The following is a 20826-nucleotide window of genomic DNA, read 5'->3' as shown; positions in this document are numbered from 1 at the left end:
GTGGACAGCTGAGAGACAGGTTAGGATGGGATGGTCCAGGTGTGGTGTGGACAGCTGACAGCCAGGTGAGGATGCAATGGTCCAAGTACAATGTGGACAGCTGAGAGCCAGGTGAGGATGAGATGGTCCAGGTGTGGTGTGGACAGCTGACATCCAGGTGAGGATGTGATGGTCCAGGTGTAGTGTGGACAGCTGACAGCCACAGGTGAGGATACGATGGTCCAGGTGTAGTGTGGATAGCTGACAGCCAGGTGAGGATGGGATGGTCCAGGTGTGGTATGGACAGCTGACAGCCACAGGTGAGGATGTGATGGTCCAGGTGTGGTGTGGACAGCTGACAGCAACAGGTGAGGATGCAATGGTCCAGGTGTGGTGTGGACAACTGAGAGCCAGGTGAGGATGGGATGGTACAGGTGTGGTATCGACAGCTGACAGCCACAAGTGAGGATGGGAGATAGTGTATTTGTACATGTGCTCTTGTGTAAATAGATTGCATATCACCATACCAAACATATCCTCACGATTAAGAAAATCCCAGATCAAGGAGTAAGCATGAATAGAACTGTCTTAGAAAACACAAACGATCTTTTGAAAAGAATCCTAGGGATAGAAAGTCTTTTTAACTATAACTTAACATCTAAAATCTGAAGCAAATGAATTTGACTGAAACTTAGGATACAGTCAAAAACTATAAATAAAATCAACATAACTAAAACAAAGAATTCAGCTTTTGTACATGTAAACCCAGTGCACATCAATTAAAAAAAAAGTCCAGTAGGAAAAATATGAATGAACAGAAAAATATTCAATGTATTCATGCCAAGTAAGATATTCTGTACGTTTTAAGTTGGTGAAAGCTACGCTGTTTGATAACTAGCTGCTGTTGTAAGAGTGATAAACAAGCACATTGGTGTGTGCGTGTGCGTGTGTGTGTGTGTGTGTGTGTGTGTGTGTGTGTAAATTATCTCAGAAATCAACCTGGAAGTATTTCCTACACTTAGGTATGTGGTAGGGGGCAAGGTGCATACGGATGAAGGTCAGAGGGTGCCTTTCAGGAAGTCACTTCTCTCCTTTTGCCATATGGGTCACAGGGATCAAACTCAGGTATCAGACTTGGCATCAAGAGTCTTTACCTTCTGAGCCTCTCTCTGGCCCAAGTTGTAAGAATGTATCAAAGTAAAAGCTTTTCTGTTGGCATGTGTCTCTCCTAGACATACATAATACTAGAAAGAAACAAAGCTGGTTCCTCTGGAAAAGCGGCCAGTGCTTTTAACTCCTGACTCGTCTCTCCATTCCCCAACAACTATGTTCACTTACCCTGGTGAACTGGGCCCACTTAGGAACTGAACTTTCCCTTTCTGCCTTTTAGACGAACGTGGTCGGACACTCCCTAGGATGTACTTGGCACTCCTTGAGGAATTCCCCTGGTGAAAAGATCAACCTCCTGAAAAGGAGCCTCCTCAGTCTCCCGAACACAGACTACATCCAGCTGCTTAGTGAGATTGCCAGCGAGCAAGGCTTTAACATAACATATTTGGATATAGGTATGCTTTCTTGTTTGCCCTGGCATGTTTCTTCTCAGGGTCTCACGCATCTCATGCTGACCTCGAATACATACCCGACCTTGCCTTTACCTCCCAAGTGCTGGGATTATGGCAGCAAACACCACTATGTTCCACCTCTGTGGATGTTCATTTAATTCAGTTTATACACCTGTTTAGTGTGTGTGAGTGTGTGTGTGTGTGTGTGTGTGTGTGTGTGTGTGTGTGCGCGGAGCTGCAGGCTCTGGGAAATTAGAGCTTAGGGGCTAAAAGAACCTGAAGTTGTCTTGGCAACTTTAAGATTGATCAAATGAAAAGTCTGGATAAACAACCGGTGATGCAGAACCCAAGAAGCAAATGAGGACAGGTGGTGAGAAAACAGCTGATGAGAAACCATCTCATAAGTATTTATCAGTGTCTTCAGTTTGCTGAAGGATTGGGATACATGGATAACTGAGCCATCATGAACAGGACCAAGGAAAAAAAAAACAAATGTGAGATAAGAAGGGAGCCTGTGAGGAAGATTTAGACATGCGCTGATGGTGCCCTTGACATGCTTCATACCAGCTTAAGAGCTGAAGTGTTCTGGAGCATCTGGAGCTGGCTTTTGGCTGCTGCCAGTGAAAACAAGCAAATGAGCTGGGCACTTGGGAGGCTGAGGCAGGAAGATCACCATAAGTTTGAGACCAACCTAGCTCTAGAGTGAGTTTTACACCAGCTACACAAACAAAACACCTACAAAGGTGTCCAACCTCATTACTTCAAAGGGAAATGTAAGTTAAAGCCGATGGGAAGTACAACATCAAACTCACTAGGTTGGCTACAGTCAGGAAAATGGAAGACAGAAAACGTCTGTGAGATTTCAGTTTAGGACCTCATTGGTGGTCAGATGTAAAATGGTTTAATTATCAGCAACTCATGTGACCAAGAAATTTCACTCCTGAAAATTAAAACTTGTATGGGTGGATAAACAAGTTGTCAAATATACATTCAATGAGCTGTCTACCATACAAAGAAGTGATGACCTAATGCCTACCACAGCATAGACAAATTTGAAAAGTATTGTTCCAAGTGAAGGAAGCCAATCACAAAAGGCTCCAGTATGAGCCGGTGAAAGAGTCAGTAGAGGTTAATCCATGCAGACAGCACAGGCTGCTAGCTCCTACCCTGGGTCCCGACAGGTCATGGGAACAGCTAAGGATGTGAAGGAGACCACAGGGCCAAGCCTTGGATGGGAGATGTTGCTCAGAGCAGGCATTCCCAATGTCCTGGTGCCCTGGGGACCAGTGTCCTTAGGATCCTGTCTCTATACAGTGTCTTGTGACTGCTCCACCTTTCTTTGTTACTGAGTTCCTTTCTTTGCTGTGGCTGCAGTTCCAGATTGTCTGGGGCCAAGTTCCCAGCATTTGAGCTGTAGAGAGAGAGAGCCAGCCTGAGTCTTAGCACAGGCTTTCAGTGGGCTGCTCTAGGTCTTTCTGCCTTGCTGGGTGCCAGGAGTGGGAGCAGAGGGACTTGGAAGGATAATTGTCTAATGAATGGCTTGGAATTGGATAGAGCTATGGATGTAGTAAATGACATGGAATTGTTCAGTTTCAAAATAGTTGGCTTCACGTCAATTCTTCTTTTATTGAGGGACAAAGGCCTTAGATGCAGTAACTAGAAAGCCCATTCATTCATTCAATAACACTATTGCTATTGAGATATGTCCTTGAAATTGAGTGACTAAATATTATCATTTAACCATTGTCACTTTAAAAGTTATTATCAAGTGTGTGTGTTTATGTGTGGGCATGTATGTGTGCTTTCGCGCATGTGTGTGTGCTGTGTGTGTGTGTGTGTGTGTGTCTCAGCACGTGTGGGATCAGAAGAGAACTTTGTGGAGTCAGTTTTCTTCTCCCATCTTTACATGGGCTTCAGGAGCCAAGGCCAGGTCTCTAGGCTTGTGCAGCTAGTGCCTTAGCCCACTGAGCCATCTCAGCAGCCCCCATGGCCACTCTATGTCACATTTACTTCACCACAGGTGGTGAGTGACTCATTGGTTGATGAGAGCATGTGTTTCCTGGGCTTCTGTGTTTTTAGGACACCATAATGCAGAGTTCTGCGTGTATAGTCTTTTCAGGCATCAGGTCTATTCTGCTGAAATGCCTACTGAAAGTGACTCCCTGATGGAAAACACAGCCTTGCCTATCTTTTAGTAAATGGTTCTTCCCCGTTATGACATGTGCTATGGTTCAGTAATTTGCAAACTCTCTCCAAGTCACATTTAGAGTTCCCTTGGAGATGTCATAGAAATGCAACAGCCAGCTATGGCTGACCCCAGCCCTGATTTCTGATTGTGTGGGCTATCATGAAGTCTGGTATCAGCATTTCTTTCAGATTTCTTCAGTGATTATGAAACAGGTGAGAACTGTTGGAGCTGAGCATGTGGGGAGGATGGTGGTGGTTGTCTTAATTTTGAATGATTTTTTTTTATTTGATTGATTGATGGTTGTTTGATTTTTTCCCCCCTTGAGTATCTTGTTTTATAGCCCAGACCAGCCTAGAAATGACTTTATGCCCCCAGGTGAACCTAGAACTTTTTGTATGGCTCAGGCTGGCCTAGAATTGGAAATTCTTCTGCCTCCACCCAAGTGCTATGGAACTCAGGTCTGAGCTGGCACACCCCACTCCCTGTCCATTTTGTTTTTATAAGCATTGATGAGTGACTGAGGGAGTGTGCTGTGGATACTTCAAGACCAATGAACACAAATGGTTTTCTAAAGGACTTGCTTTACATGTACCCAGCACTAACTGTCATGTTTGCATGTGTCATTACAGAGGAGCTGAGTGCCAATGGACAGTATCAGTGTCTCGCAGAACTGTCCACCAGTCCTATCACCGTGTGTCACGGCTCAGGCATCTCCTGTGGCAATGCACAGAGTGATGCTGCTCACAATGCTCTGCAGTATTTAAAGATAATAGCTGAAAGAAAGTAGGCTTGGAGCAACTTAGGAAATCTTTCCACGGCGCAAAGAAGTTTCCTTCACCCCTCTTTCCTCGTGAAACATTTACCGTAATGTACGTCTGCGTGACCTTTCCAAATCAGAGTCCATCAACTTTCCAGATTTAAATGTCTCCTGGTAGTTGTTATTAAGCTCTCTTTAATGGCTTCAGCTTTGTCTTGGTATATTGTGTTTATAAGCTTTGTACCACAAGGCTGAGTATGGCACCCTTTTTTTCAGGGTCAGACCCATAGGTTGACCATGCATGTTTGCCTGGTCTGTGATGGTGAAGGGATAAAAGTACTGCACTGCTAGCAACAGCCAGCCTTACTGGTGCTTAGACTCTTTTGTGCAAAGCTTTGTGATGTGGGTTCTGAAGAATCCCTGTAGACTAGAGTGTTGAGGTTTGTGATGAATGTCATTGCTAAAGTTCAGGGAGCGCGGTCAGTTTGCTATGTATTTGAAACCATGGAATAAAGAGCTGTTCTTATAATGGGGGCTCTGCTCATTTTACTACACAGCTACTCACTTGATCTTAGCTTTATTCTTTGCAGGCAAACTTTCTTATGAATATTTTTCATTTGCATTGTCTACATGCCGCTAGATTACTGCGGAAAGTCAAAGGGGAAAACCTGTGGCCTAAAAAGATCTGCAAATGTATGTATTGATTTTTTTCTCTAGGCCTATGCAACGTAGGCCTTTGATAGAGCCGTTCGTCAATGAATTAGTAGTTTTAAAAAATGTTAACAAAATGCAAACAATAACACCAGAAGCCCTTCCAGCTCACTCAATTCTTTTGTAAGAATATTTCAAAGACATGATTTGATTTGAAGGTCAGAAAAAAAAAAAAAGGCTGGAGAGATGGCTCAGTGGGTAAAGGTGCTTGCAACCAACACTGACCACTTAAGGTGAATCCTTGAATTCACATGGTGGAAGGACAGAACTGACTCCCACGGGGTGTTCTCTGACTTCCACAGATGTGCCGTGGCACACACAGACACACACAACCAATCAATCAATCAGCGTAAAAATACATGCATCTTAAAAGTGGCAGGGAAAGGCAACAGTGCCCTGCTGTGTTTAAGGTAATAGCAGGAAGAAAGTAGACTCGGAGCAACTTTGAAATTCTTCTCACAATGCATAAGAAGTTTCCCCCACACCTCTTTCCCAGTAAAACATTTGCCGTAATGTATGTCTAAATTTCCTTTCCAAATCTTTTCAGATCCCATCAACATTCCAGATTTAATTGTCTCCTGGTAGTTAGACTCCTAAGTGCATGTTGACTTAGTCCCTTCTGGGAGTGTTGCTAACATTCATATCTCAACTATCAAAACTTCTTCATAATTGCTTTAACTGGAGAGAGCTACCTGTTAGTCATCCTTTCAGGAGCAGCCTACAGTTCAAAGAGTCACCATATTGCCCCATATTGAGATAATTAAAACTTTCATCCTAGCTTCAGCGTTCCCCTGTACACAGAGACAACAAGCTGAGACTGCCTTGTGGGTATTTTGTGTTGTTTTGAATTTGACTTTGGATTTTTGGGATGGAGGTCTCTCTACATAGCCCTAGCTGTCCTGGAACTCACTAGGTAGGTCAAGCTGTCTTTGAACTCACATAGATCCACCTCCTGGGTGCTGGACTCAAAGGTGTTCCATTACACCCAGCCAGAGAGTTCCTTTGTGATTACATTATGCTTATCAGGGAACCCAAGCCATGATGCTTGGATAAGTGATACAAGAAAAGAGAACCAGTGGGATTTTATACCTCATTCTGCTGCTTGTCTTACAGAATGTGAGCCCAACTCAATGAGGGTAAGCAGAGCCCACAATCCCAAGGATGCTGGAATTGCACATTTGCGGCAACTTTCACAAGAAGTGAGCTGAATACTATGGTAGGGACCATGGTTGAGAAGTATAGAAGGGACTAGTGCTTCAGGATGGTAGGGCTGACCAGCTGTGGCTAAGCATGACTGGAACCTTGGAACATACGGCAGAACAAGAGTGATTTAATTAGATTCTGAATATCTGGTTTTATGTTGAAATCTTTGATTCACTTGAACTTTAGTTTTATGTGGGGTGACAAATACGGATCTGTGTGCATTCTTCTACATGTAGACATCCAGTTAGACTGGCATAACTTGTTGAAGATGATTTCCTTTTTCCATTGTATGGTTTTGACTTCTTTGTCTAAAATCAAGGGTCCATAGGTGAGTTTATTTCTGGGTCTTTCATTTGATTCCATTGGCCAACTTGTCTGTTTCTATATCAATACCATGCAGTTTTTTTTTTTATTACTACTGCTTTGTAGTATCGCTTGAAATTAGGGATGGTGGTACTTCCAGAAGTTCTGCTATTGTTCAGGATTGTTTTAGCTATATTGGGTTTTTGTTTTTCCATATAAAGTTGAGAACTATTTTTTCAAGGTCTATAAAAAATTGTGTTGGAATTTTGATGAGAATTGCATTGAATCTGTAGATTGCTTTTGGTAAGATGGCCATTTTTACTATGTTAACCCTACTGATTCATAAGCATGGGAGAAGATCTTTCCATTTTTTGATACCTTCTTCAATTTCTTTCTTCAGAGACTTGACGTTCTTGTCATACAGTTTTTTCACTTGCTTGGTTAGACTTACACCAAGATATTTTATATTATATGTGTCTATTGTGAAGGGTGTTGTTTTCTTGATTTCTTTCTCAGCCCGTTTATTGTTTGTGTAAATGAGGGCTACTGATATTCTTAGTTAAGTTTGTATCCAGCCACTTTGCTGAAGGTGTTTATCAGCTGTAGGAGTTCTCTGGTACTTTGGGGGTCACTTACATATACTATCATAGTAGTGTGGGGTATGGAGCCTGAAGCAGCCACTTCCTGTAGGGAGGAAGGACTCCCAGTGGAAGGATAAGGACACCAACTCACCCACAAAACCTTCAGTCCAAAATGTGTCCAGCCTACAGTGCAAGAACAAAGATGGAGCAGACACTGAGGACATGGGCATCTGATGACTGGCCCAACTTGAGACACATCCTATGGGTAAGAACCAATCCCTGACACTGTTCATGGTGTTCAGGTCCAGGATCAGCCAAACACTGACCACTCAGACACTAGTCTCAGATATAATGAAAATTTATTGAACACTTGATTCAGACTGATTGAGCAGGACCACAAAAAAAGGACTTGGGAGCCTAATTGTGGTACCAGTTTGCTCTAAGGGCAGGCTTTTTTTGGTAGGAAAAACCAGCTTCAAATGTTTAAAAGGCAAGAAGGGAAGTGGTACATGTTTGGCAAACTAGGCAAAGTATTATCAGCTAACCTTTAAGCTGATTGGTCCTAGAAGTAAGAGGGGTGGGTGGTGTACAGGTTGTAAACAAAGGAATTCCAGAACACTGAGATAACAGAACATAAGTAATTCAGCCAAAACCTTTTGGCTTATTAGTAACATTCTTTAGTGTCAGTTAAAGTGATAACCCTTAAAAGGTGGATGAACTTAATTTCACCTTATGAGCAACATGGAAGCTACATACAAAATGGCTACAGTTATGCCAGACCATATCAAATGATACTTTATTATGCTTGCAGACAGAATGCTGTGCCAGATACTTTGTTATGCTTGTAGGCAGAACTGCTGTGCCTGAATCCCTAACCAAAGATTTCCTTTAGCTCAAGGTTTGAGTTTCAGGTCCGCTGGATCCCTTTGCTCTGGACTTGAGAGGAAGTATGATGGGGCAGTAGAAGAAGGTAACCCCTCATGGATGCCAGAAAGCAGAGAAAAGTAACGGGAAGAGACAAGTGCCAAAATGCACCCCTCAAAGGCACAGCTCCAATGACCCACTTCCTGTCTAGGCCCACCTTTCACAGGTCTGTCTCCCAATAGCCTACTTAAAATCTTAATTTGTTGGTAGATTAAACTAGTACATTTGGTCATAACCTTCATGGCTTCATTGTCTCTGGGAACCTCAGAGGTACACCCAAGAAGCCTTTACTCACCCCCGATATATTTTTACAGTTCAGTCAAATTGACAAAATAACTGTCACAATTGGACACCCAAAACTATGTGTGAAAGCCAGAAGGCCTCCATGAATGCACACAGCGTAGAGACAAGACAAAGCCAAGGACCAAACGTAGGACCAGATGACGAAAATAGCAGAGGGGCTTCAGAGAAGTTAAAACTTTAATTAGGTCTTCAGAAGTCATGACCTCTGTTAGGAAAAAAAGATGATTCCTTGGCCTCCGTGGCAAGAGATATAATAATAGAGGCCAAGTGGGGGCTTTAGAAACGGATTCTGTCCCCATTTCAAAATATAAACAAAACGTAATATATATGAGAGAATAAAAAAACAAGGACATAAATAATAATAGCATTGCTTTACCCAGAATATAGACATTAATTTCATTGTCTCTGTCATGTGTATTATATGTATATGCTTGTGCACATACTTATATGTACAGGTGCACATGCATGTGGATGTGCACAGGTCCATATCAAGTGTTGTCTTCCATTGCTCTACATTTTACTTTTTGAGAATAGGTCTCTCATCAATTCTGGAGCTCATTGTTCCAACAAGGTCATCTGGCCAGTGAGCTCCTGGGATGTGCATGTCACAGACACTCAGCACTGGCACTACAGACAGGTGCTGCCATGCCCCAAGCACTCGAAATAAACAAGAATCTAATGAAAGATGCCTCATAACATTTTTCCAGGGCTCTCCTGGAAATCCATCTTTTCAGTACTATGGATCTGAATTCAGGTGCTCACGCATGCAAGGCAGGCACTATATAGAGTAAGCTACCTCATCTCCTGTTAATGACATGTTGAAAAGATCCAAGATGGTTTAAATCACATCTAGTTCATTTAATCCAGTCTAGATTAAATGAATCCAGGTCACACAACCTCCTTTAGGCATCCTGTACCTAGCAGCTAGGTAATAAAGTCCTGATCTTCCAGTTTTAATTTCTTTTAGTTCAGAAGTCGTGATCCATCTTGGAGTTGACCATGGGGGTCCCTGAGATGGTTGGAGACATTGCTGCAGCCAACCCCTCCTCTCCTTTCCTGTCTCACAGCTTGCTCCCCAGGAGTCGAACCTTCAATGAAGTCTTATAGTGGAGTGGGATCAAATGATAGATATAAATCATATAAAATTACACATCTGGGCTATGCAGATTTCTCTTTAGAATATATTTATCCATTTTACGTTATTGTAATTTCTAAGAGAAGGATGAGTTATGATTTTGTCATTAGTTTTTCTTCCATAACTCTCTGTAGGCTGCATCTTTTAGATTTGTATGTGTGTATTTGCATTTAGAAAAGATTCCATGCGGGTCATAGCAGTGCTCACAGCGTAAAAGCACTGGCTGTGTAAGCCTGACAATGACTGTAGTTCAATCACCAGATCCCACTGTTGGAAGAGAGAACCACTGATTTCCAAAAGTTGTCCTCTGACCTGCACATGCCTACATGACCCTGACATGCTCTCTATAAACAAACAAACAAATATTTTATAATACGTTTTATAAAAGATTCCTCATGACATTTTCTAAAACCTGTGTTAGAAATATAATTCTCCTTGAAGGCAAGGTCCACTGTGAGTGGCGACTAGATCACAGTCTAACAACACTGAAAGCGATGAAGAAGTGTGTACAGTGATATCAGTTCTAAGACAGATGGACTCTACCCCTCAAGGGCTCGCTCCGTGTTGGGACTGAATAGAAGCTTTTAAAAACAGGAGTAATGGAATTTATTTTGATGCTCTGAAGTTCATGTGACCCTGAAAATTTTTAAACATTTGACAATAATTAATGTGGTGGTTTGGATATGCTTGGCCCAGGGAGTGGCACTATTAGGAGGTGTGGCCTTGTCAGAGTGAGTGTGGCCTGGCTGTAGGAAGTGAAGGTGAGCTTTGAGAGCTTCCTTCTAGATGCCTGAGGATGCCAGTCTCCTTCTTTTGTTTGCCTTTGGAACAAGAAATAGAACTCTCAGCTCCTCCAGCACCTTGCCTGCCTAGACACTGCCTTGCTTCCTGCCGTGAGGATTATGGACTGAACCTCAGAACTAGTAAGCCAGCCCCAACGAAATGTTTTCCTTTTTAAGAGTTGCCATGGTCATGTCTCTTCACAGCAATGGAAACCCTAACTAAGACAATTAAGAATGTCATTTACCCTGATGTGGTGTTGCGATAAATCTCAACCCAAATATGCCCCAGCAATGAAAACACAACTCAATTAATATGAATACAAGCAGTGCACCTAGATTGGGCAGATCTACCACAACCATCTTCCCCATCTATGTGACCCCTTATAACTTGCAGTTTCTCCAGGCCACATGCTTCTTCTCTGCTTTTCTTCCACCTCCTCCTCTGTCTCCCATCGTCATCCTCTCTCCTTTTTTTTCCCCAAAACCTTCAGTTCCACCTTCCCCTCTTCCTCTGCCCAATCACAGACTCTAGCCTTTATTTATAAATTAAGGTGGGAAGGTTTACAAGAAATCACCTGAGTGCTGACTCCTTCCTTGTTTGCAGCCCCTCACAGCAGAACAGAATTAACATCAAAAACAATTAGCCCCAGGGCTATGGGCAACAATGTGGGGCAAGTGGAACTGCATCATCAACAAAAACTGGGAAGGTTGACTGGATTCAGAAACCCCAGTAAATTCTCATATCTAAGAATGGCAGGCAGTTCTTTGACTCCTGACATGGTTCCTGTCCTGGAACACATAACCACGTCACCCTCCATGAGGATCATGACAGCTAGTCACAGCATGAGCACAGAGTTCTTCACGCTAAGGAGGTTTCTAGATGGGCCCCGGGGGTTTAGCCAATAAGCTTCCCTTCCCAGATATTCCTTCCTACAAAAGGTATTTAATCTCTGGTCCACCCTGAGTAAGTTGTATACACTCATTTTCCACGATGAACAATGAATAAACAGTTTGGACAAGCAAGGACTGTCTCTCTCATCAAGATCTGCCATGGGGGAAGCCTTCATCATACAAAGCTGAACCACCTAAGTCTCCTGCAAAAGGCCCCACTACCCTCCGGACACAGACACTCACTCCTGAGCTAAGCCAGAGTTCCCCTTCCCCAGCGGCCCTGGGCATTGCTGGCCTGAGGCCTCCCTCTGTTCCCTACCCCACAAGCTTTCCAGTGGTGTCTGGGTGTCTTGGTGTTAGGGAACCCTAGCTTTGGCCCTAGTCTGCCTCATTTCTCACCTAGGTGTGGGCCCGTCCTAGGCTACGTTTGTAGCCTAGTGCCTCCTCCTCCTGTTTAGTGTGCCTGAGTTGTGTTCACATACCCAAGGAGCAAGTCGGAATGCAGACCCACATCCTGATGACTTTCCTGGCTTGACAACCTACTAGGAATTAGACTGATAGCAGATTATAAGAGCTCTGGCTTCATTCAAGTACAGGCAGTGTCCTGAAGCAAGCTTGTTCTCCTTGGGCATAAAGTAATCCAAGATTGTATTGATCCATTTTCCTTGTAACTTTCATTACATCTTACTGGTTTTGTGTTTGGAGTGAGAGATGGGGTGGGTACACTGTGCTAAGGTGTATGCATGGAGGCCAAAGGGCAACTCTGTGGAGTAGGGTTTTTCCTTCCAAGTGTAATTCTAGCACTAAGGAGGTAGAGGCAGGAGGGTCAGAGGTTCAAGGTCACCCCTCAGCTGCCTCTCCAAACCAGCTAGGGCTACATAAAGCCCTAGCTGTCTAAAAGGAAGGAAGAGAGGGAGGGAGGGAGGGAGAGACAGGTTGGCTTATATTTGCTTAGAGTGAGTGTGTGAGTGTGTGTGTGTGTGTGTGTGTGTGTGTGTGTGTGTGTGTATTTGCACTTGTGTCATGGCTTGTGTGAGGAAGTCATAGATCAACCTATGGAAGTCACTTCTTTCTTTTTACCTTCTGGGGACCAAGGATTGAACTTTAGCCACCTGGTTGTCAGGTGACACCTCTACCCACTGAACCAATGGAAAGTCAATTTTAAAGGTAAAATTTCTGCACCGAAACCTCTAGACAGAGGCACCTGGGCTAGCAAAGTCAAGTCATAGGCATGGCCAGCCAGGAGCCCGAGACATTGCACAAAACTTCCCTTACTTAGAGCCTGGAGTGCTCTGGTGTGGCAGTGAGTCTGGGAGTCAGGGGGCAACTTCAGTGAGGCTGGCTGGGTGCAGCCCATGATGAGGAATGAATTCATACGCTGGCATCTGGCCAGGAGCCGGACCCCTTACTACCCCAGCTAAACATCTTTCTTTGAAGATCTTACAAAACCTATGACAATTTGATTACCTCTCTAGCTCTCTAAAGCATGTAGTCTCATGAGTTTCAGGCTACGTGGGCAAACTTGGGAAGTCTTATGCTTGATGCATAATGGTAAACGGGATGCAAGGCTGAGGGCTGACTGGTGATGATGAAATGCAAACTGTTTGCATTTTTGTGTAGGAATGTTCCTGAAGACTGACAAAGGCTAGCCATTATGTTGGCCAAGGTTGCCATTATATACTGATTTTTTTCTTTCCTTCTTTCTTTCTCTCTTCTTTCTTTCTTTCTTTCTTTCTTTCTTTCTTTCTTTCTTTCTTTTCCTTTCTGTATTTATTTATTTAGACAGGGTCTCAATATGTAGCTTTGTCTGTCCTGGAACTCACTCTATAGACCAGACTGGCCTTGAATTCACAGTGATCCATCTGGCTCTGCCTTCCAAGTGCTGGGATTAAAGTCATGTGCCACCAGGCCCATCAGAAATGAACTGTCATTTCTCTTCTGCTTGTTTTTTTGTTTGTTTGGTTTTGTTTTTAATGTTTTTCAACATTGTATTTACTATCTTTTTATGTGTATGGGGGTTTTGCTTGCATGTATGTCTGTGCACCACAAGCGTACAGTGCCCACAAAGACCAGAAGGGGCTGTAGCTGCAGCTGGAGTTACAAACAGTTGTGAGTTGCCATGTGGGTCCTAGGACTTGAACCCCAGTCTTCTAGAGGAAGGCCTAGTGCTCTTAACCACTGAGCCATATCTCCAACCCTGCACTTTAAAATTATCTGCCTTATTTCAAGTGCTTGGTGTCAGTTATGTTAAACTTTTAAAATCCTATGATTCTAGCTTGTATAGAATTTGACCATGTTCCATACTAAACTAATGTCTAAAAAATAATAAATAGCCTTGGCTGGGCGTGGGGTGGGGGAACAGGTTCCTCAATACATCAATGATAGGACACTTTCCTAATGTGTGACACCCAGCATTCAATGCCTAACACACTACTCCCCCAAAAGAATGAAGAAGTTTAAGTATAATCTAGAGGCATTCTTCATCCCATACATGGTGGGAAGGGCATACCAACCACCTTTTGTCTTATTTCCAGGTATTAAATAATTCATTTAAAATTCATTTAAATAGCTTCCATGTCTTCATTTAGAAAATGAAGTATGTCACTGGGTGGTGGTGGCGCATGCCTTTAATCCCAGCACTTGGGAGGCAGAGATAGGCGGATTTCTGAGTTCGAGGCCAGCCTGGTCTGCAGAGTGAGTTCCAGGACAGCCAGGGCTACAAAGAGAAACCCTGTCTCAAAAAACCAAAAAAAAAAAAAAAAAAAAAAAAAAAAAAAAGAAAAAGAAAAAGAAAAGAAAATGATACACATTCATTTATAATTCCGAACCCTGTGGTCATGTCTGCAAAGTAGTTCTAAAAAGTATCTCTACTGCCTGCTAAGGGCATCTGCACAGTGGTGTTTTAGGAAGCACTATGAACCAAAAATACCAAAGAACAGCACTGAACTTTGTTCCATTGCTGTGTTTACCCTTAGTTTTCATGCTGCTAAAATGAAATTGCATGCTCTTTTGTTTTGGTGACATTGCATGTGGCAAGAGCACTTGACCACTGAGCTACGCCCTGAAATAAAGTACCACACTGTCAATAGCAAATGTTAAGTAGGACATAGTTACTATGTCACATACTCTGTATGGATTATCACAGTTGATACCTGGGCCCTCTGGTGTTCCTATCACTCCGTTTTACAGCCTTGTTGACTCACGCTCAAGTGCCTCTTCCTGCACAGGACACTGTAATGATTGCTTATCCTGCGTCACCACTGGAGCACCTGTAGTGGCAGTACGCTCTGTGTTCACTCCCCCAGAAATCACAGTTTCCTCAGCAGGACACATTGCTAGAAAGATGAAGTAAAAAGGAATGTGCAAGAGCTTGGAAGCCCTGGGAGAACTCAAGAAAGACCTGTTCTTTACAAAGCTACAAAATCAAGGTGACTCATTATAGTGTGCACTCTTTCTGTGACTTCAGCTTGAGGTTTAGGCTTAAGGGATAGGCACAGTAAGCATCAAGCACTGGCCTCAAAGACATCATCCTCAGGTTGTTGATGACATTCTCCGACTCTCTGGATCACTCCTGATATGATGTGTACTGTACAATCTGATGGTGGTTTCAATAGGTTTGGCCCCTATAGACTCATGAGTTTGAATGCTTGGCTCATAGGGAATGGCACTCTTAGGAGGTATGGCTCTGTTAGAGTAGGTATGGCCTTGTTGGAGTAGATGTGGCGGTGGAGGAAGTATGTCACTGTTGGGACAGGCTTTGAGGTCTCAGAAGTTCAAGTCTGGCCAGTGGGTTTGAGTCTTCCTTCTGCTGCCTGCAGATCGAGATGTAGAACCCTCAGCTCCTTCTCCAGCACCGTGCTAGCCTGCAGGCTGCCATGCTTCCTGCCATAACAATCATGGACCCAGCCTCAGAAACTGTAAGCCAGTCCCAAGTAAATATCTTCCATTGTAAGAGTTGCCGTAGTCATGGTATCTCTTCACAGCAATGAATCCCTAACTAAGACAGTGGTCTCTTATCATAAGAGACACCCAGAGTTTCTATTGCTGTTAGTAAACAGTAAAGGATTTATATGTTCTGAAGAGGAGCTGGGGGCTCTTCAGTTGTCATTAGATTACCACTGTCTGAAAAAGATTAAATGTAAATTATCTATGCACTTTAAAATTTTTCTAAGAGAAAAGAAACAGTTTACATTATCTTTATCTAATATATCAAAATATTTTGCTTCAAAATATAATTAGTGTAAAGATCACTAGTGATGTCAATGATGGTGGTCCCATTACAGAGCTGAGAAGTTCCTGTTGCCTGGTGACGTTATAGCCCACACAAGGTCGCAGTACAGCAAGCACATTTTTTATGGTAATGCTGGTGTGAAAAAACCTATTACGCTGTAGCTTAATCCTGTAGTCACTGTAAAACAGCACACAGTGCCATGGGAGGGGGGGGCAAGGGGGAGATACATCAGGAAGCCACACAGAGTGGCGGGGCATGTGACTTGTACTATCTAGATTTGTGTTAATACACGGTGTGAGACACGGACACATTTCACGGAGACATTCCCTCTGGGAATGTAAAGGACCTCAGATAATGGTAGCGAAGCCTCATTTTCTGAAATACGTTCTGCTCATACCAAACTTCTAGAATAGTATGCATCTTCTCTGAGTTTTACCTTTGAGCGAATGCTAGTTAGCAAAAATTGTCTTTAGCCATAGGCACTTTCACCTGTTAGCCACCAGAGGGAGACATACATAGTCTAAGCCCATCTCCTGAATTAATTCTGCCTAACCAACTACAAGACTCAGTTCATTCAGCCGTGATCCCAGAGAACAGACTTGGTGGTCCATTAATTTAATACCAGCATTTTGAGACATATTTGTGAGAATCTGAGGCCAGTCTGGTCTATATAGCAAGTTCTGAGACTGTCAGAGTTATATAGAGAGACTCTGTCTTAACAAAACTAAAACAATGAGCCCAGAAATATTGTCGATAAGCCAGTCAATTTGAACAAAATGTGACAATGTCAAGTGCGTGTGTATGTGTGTGTGTGAGAGAGAGAGAAAGAGAGAGAGAGAGAAAGAGAGAGAGGCGGGCATGTGTGTAGGTCAGAGGACAATTTTCTGGTTGTTTCTCTGCTTTATTGTGGAACCCAAGGATCGAACTCATGTCGTCTACTTTGTGCTGCAAGCTCTTTTATCCTCAGAACTGTCTGGACCTCAGAACTGTCTGGAAAGCCCTAGAGTAAAACTCTCTGAGGCTTGTCCATACTGCATGGGTATGAAGAAGACATTAAAAAAAAATCCTAATGTTTAATTATTCCTGTAAATATCACTGCCTTTTCATGTTCCATATACCCTTCAATTGATTTCGGTAGTAATAAAAGATAATTAGCTGAGAGAGACCCTGTAGGTGTCCAGGCTAGGAAGTGATCCATGAAGGGAAGAGAATGAAACTTCAAAACTGACTTTATCAACCTGGATCAGACTGGCGACATCCCCCACTAAGGATGGACTATTGACTCGGTGCTAAAGAGAATGGTCTAGGGAAGGAAGAGTCTGCAGTACTCTTTTGGGAGGAACTTGAGTGAGGTCTGCCTCTATAGAAAAAGGTGGGCGAGGTTGCGCCCACAGGAAGCACAGAGGTCACCAGGTTGTTAGCACTCTCCACTCCCAGCCCTCTGGGGAGGAAACAGGTAACCCCTACTTTGAGGAGAGGCCCCTGAGTGTTTAACATTCTTGGCTCTCTAGTGCTCTGTGGGTGCAAGGACCTCTGTGCTCCCAACAATTAGCAGAATACAAACCTCTCACCAAGGTCAACTCTTATCAAGGTGGTTACTCATTGAGGACTGGATACTATTTTACTTCGAATGAAGTCCAGGTTTAACTTCACAGGTTAAATAAATGACTTCCCTATAGCAGGAAATTCACAATAGATGAGGAGAAATTTTCTTTCATACAAATGAGAAATAAACTGTTTCTTGACTCGCGTTCACAAGTTTGACTGACAATTAAGTGTTGTATACCAAACTGTTCCTCTTTGAAGGACAGCTATTGGCCTTGTGTAGGACACTGTAAACCAGGAAGGTAAACCCCTCTTCCTAGCACTCTGTAATAGCGGTCAGAGGGTGACACCAGTTCTTACTCTGCTAAGTGAGCATATGTTTACTTAGTTGTAGTGATGTTTTTCTTTCTTTTTCTGGAGAACTGAAACCCAGGCTCCTGCTCCTTTTCCAGCCATCATTGCTTCATCTTGGTTTTGTATAGATAATGTTCACCTACCATTTTTATCAAAAGATGCTAATGAGCATGCTAGCATTGACTCTGACGAATAGAGGCTCAATACCCATGAGGTCCATAATCGTCCTCTTGGCAGCCTGAGTGTGAGCAGAGCGTAAAGAGGCTCCTGTGCACTGGAGTTGAGGTACCTCCTGCCCAGAGTTCCTTCAGGGAAGGAGGGCAAAGAAAACAGGTGCAAGAGCCTCCCTCTGGACAGGTGACAGGACAAACAACAGTGCAAAGCTGGTGACTACAGAGGGAGAGAGCGTGGCAGCTTTTAGTGCAACACAGAGGAGGAGCCAAGTGCCCAGTCCAACTTCAGGGAAGGCAACCCTGGAGTACCCAGTGATGCCTTAAGGCTCAGCATCAATGGAGTGCAGGCTGGGCTGTGGGGATGGGATGGGGATTGAACTGTGGTCAAGGGGCTTAACCCAGGGTGTTAAGCAAGAGCATAAGGCGGAACTGCTTGAGATCTAAAACACTTGGTTGGCAGAAGTTGTAGAAGAAACTGATTGGGCAAGTGCTTTACCACTGGCTATGGCCCTGGGCCCTATCATGTGTTTTAAAACTTAAATGGCTGAAACTCACAAACTAAGACAAGCTACCTTACTCAGTTAAAAATATGAATGGTCTAGCAATATTTATCTATGGAAGTCTTATTTAAGATCAAGAGTACAAAAAGGCAGGGCAGTGGTGGCGCACGACTTTAATCCCAACACTTGGGAGGCAGAGGCAGGCAGATTTCTGAGTTCCAGGCCAGCCTGGTCTACAGAGTGAGTTCCAGGACAGCCAGGGCTACACAGAGGAAACCCTGTCTCGAAAAAACCAAAACCAAAACCAAAACCAAAAAAAAAAAGAGTACAAAAAGGCAGGAAATATCAATGTGAAAGAAAGCTGTGACAGTGTTTATGAATCATAAGTACCTCGAGAAGCAGTTTTAATATCTGGCAAAATTTAGTTGAGGTGAAAAGCCTCAGAAAGAGCAGAGAGGAGCATAATGGGCAGTTAAAAGCAGTGATCAAAAGGCTGCAGTGACTGCACAATACATGTCTGTAATAAAGAACAGGAGCTGATATAGAAATTAGTAAATTCTCTTTAAGGGTTTCACACTGATTCCTAGAAGTTCATCAGAAAGAAAGAGCAGGGACTGGCTGGAGGGCTGGCCTCGTTGTGGAGAGCACTTGCTGTTCTTGCGGAGGACCTGAGCTCAGTTCCAAACACCTACATCAGCTGGCTCACAACCGCCTGGAACCCTAGCTCCAGGGGGAATAGCTCTCTCTCTGTCTCTCTCTTTTATTCTCTCTCCACACACACACAAAATAAAGAATAAAAACAAACCTTAAAACAACAAAGGTCATTCATAATAACACTAGTAATTAATTACAATGAGTTTAAACTAAAAGAAAAATATAGAATTTTAGATCCAACAAAGGATATACTTCTTTGCAATTATATTTGGAACATTCAAAAATTTTTTCAATGACACAGACCACAAAGAAGCCTTCCAAAGAGCCAACCTGAGGCAAACTTTTGTTTTGTTTTGTTTTGCTTTGTTTTTTACCATAATGACAGAACTAGAAACCAGTAGCAATTTGAGATAAAAGCTTCATTAAGTTTGGAAACAAAAGACTAAAAGATGAAAATAGTAAAATTATAAGTAAACCTCCAAAATATTTGTAGAAGATCACACACACACACACACACACACACACACACACACACACATTATAAAATTTTGTGCAGGACAAATAGCATCAAAGGGGAAACAAGGGTCTCAGAAAACTCGAGAAATCAGCTAAGGGACAGGGAGTTGCAAACAGAGCAAGAAATATAAGGACCATCAAGAAAGTGTAATATTGGAGGTTATTAATAAAGCCAAGGACACTTCTGCTGGAGATGTGTCTGGCAGGATTTGTAAAAGAAAAAAAAATCAACGACTCCAGGGAGAGAAGATGTAAAGCAGAAGGCGTGGGAAGCAATAGCTACAGGCACAGCTGACTTTGAGATTTAAGCCAATATTATGAACAATCACGCAGCAATAACTTGCAGAGCCTAGATGAAAACTGCCAGAAACTCTGAACATAAAGCCCTCAAACCATGGAAATGTGAATAGAATAATAACTGTTAAAGAAATTGATCTGGGAGTGGAAACCTCCGAAGGAGGAGGAAGTGGGTGGAGGTGAGACTGGAGGGACATATTTGAACATTCTTAGAGAAGTGTTCAGTCAGACTTCCAGAACACAAATGAAACCTGTCATGTGAGTTGCTTCAGGAAAGAGAGGAAGTAAGAGTCGGTTGTTCCTGCTCAGGTTCTGACCAGTTTAAGAATCAAAAGACAGAAAAATCTGAGGATAACAGGAGCCTCAGACAGGGCAGGAGACGGTAGGTCAGCCTTGCCATCTTCTTTGTCTTCATCATTAACAGCTCTTATGTTTTAGTAACAGGCCATAAATGTTGGTAAAATGGAAAAACAAATTCCTAAGGCAAAATTTTCTGCTTCGCGTATATTTCCTCAATAGTCATTAAATTCTGTACTAGCCAGAATAATCTTGTCTCCAAGGTGTCTGGGTTAATCCCTGGAATCTATGAATAAGATTATGTGGAAAACAAAAGCAAGATTGATCACCAGCTGGCTTTAAAAACATAACCTTATCAGGCTTGGCAGTGACAGTCCACACCTTTAATTTCCCCCACTTGGGAGACAGAAACAGACAACCTCTCTTAGTTCGAGGACAACCTGGTTTACAGAGCTTGTTCCAGGCCAGCCAAGGCTACACAGAGAAAGCCTGTCTTAAAAAAACCAAACCAAGGGGCTAGAGAGATGGCTCAGTGGTTAAGGGCACTGACTGCTCTTCCGAAGGTCCTGACGCCTCTTCTGGTGCATCTGAAGACAGCTACAGTGTACTTAGATAACAATAATAAATAAATCTTAAAAAAAAACCAAAACAACAACAACAACAACAAAAAAACCCCAACTCCCCCCAAAAGAAAACAATTAAAAAAAAAATCAAGCCAAACTAACCAGCCAACCAAACAAAGACACAGATGCAAAGCCCCACAAGCTTACCCTCAGTTGCTCAAATGGAGCCCTTTAAAATATAGACGAGGCACATAGTAACCAAAACACCAATGCACTAAACAAAGAAAGAATTTTAAAAGCAGTAAGGGAAAAAAAGGCAAGTAACATATAAAGGCGGGCCTATCAGAATTACGGCAGATTTCTCACCAGAGACTATG

At 42.9% G+C, this 20826-nt stretch overlaps 1 protein-coding gene across 1 annotated transcript in view; it reads left to right on the top strand.

Moving 5' to 3' along the window:
- The window catches only part of Prkra (protein activator of interferon induced protein kinase EIF2AK2), a 19514-nt gene extending 14499 nt beyond the window's left edge, over positions 1-5015 (top strand). The window contains exons 7-8 of the mRNA XM_031370705.1: positions 1370-1544; positions 4359-5015. Coding sequence (XP_031226565.1) covers positions 1370-1544; positions 4359-4516 — 333 coding nt within the window. The 3' untranslated portion in view covers positions 4517-5015. The remainder of the gene's footprint in view (positions 1-1369; positions 1545-4358) is intronic.
- Positions 5016-20826: the final 15811 nt, after the last annotated feature.

Source organism: Mastomys coucha, unplaced genomic scaffold (genome assembly GCF_008632895.1).
Source record: "Mastomys coucha isolate ucsf_1 unplaced genomic scaffold, UCSF_Mcou_1 pScaffold15, whole genome shotgun sequence".
Taxonomy (NCBI): Eukaryota; Metazoa; Chordata; class Mammalia; order Rodentia; family Muridae; genus Mastomys; species Mastomys coucha.
This window is presented reverse-complemented; position numbering and strand designations above follow the sequence as displayed.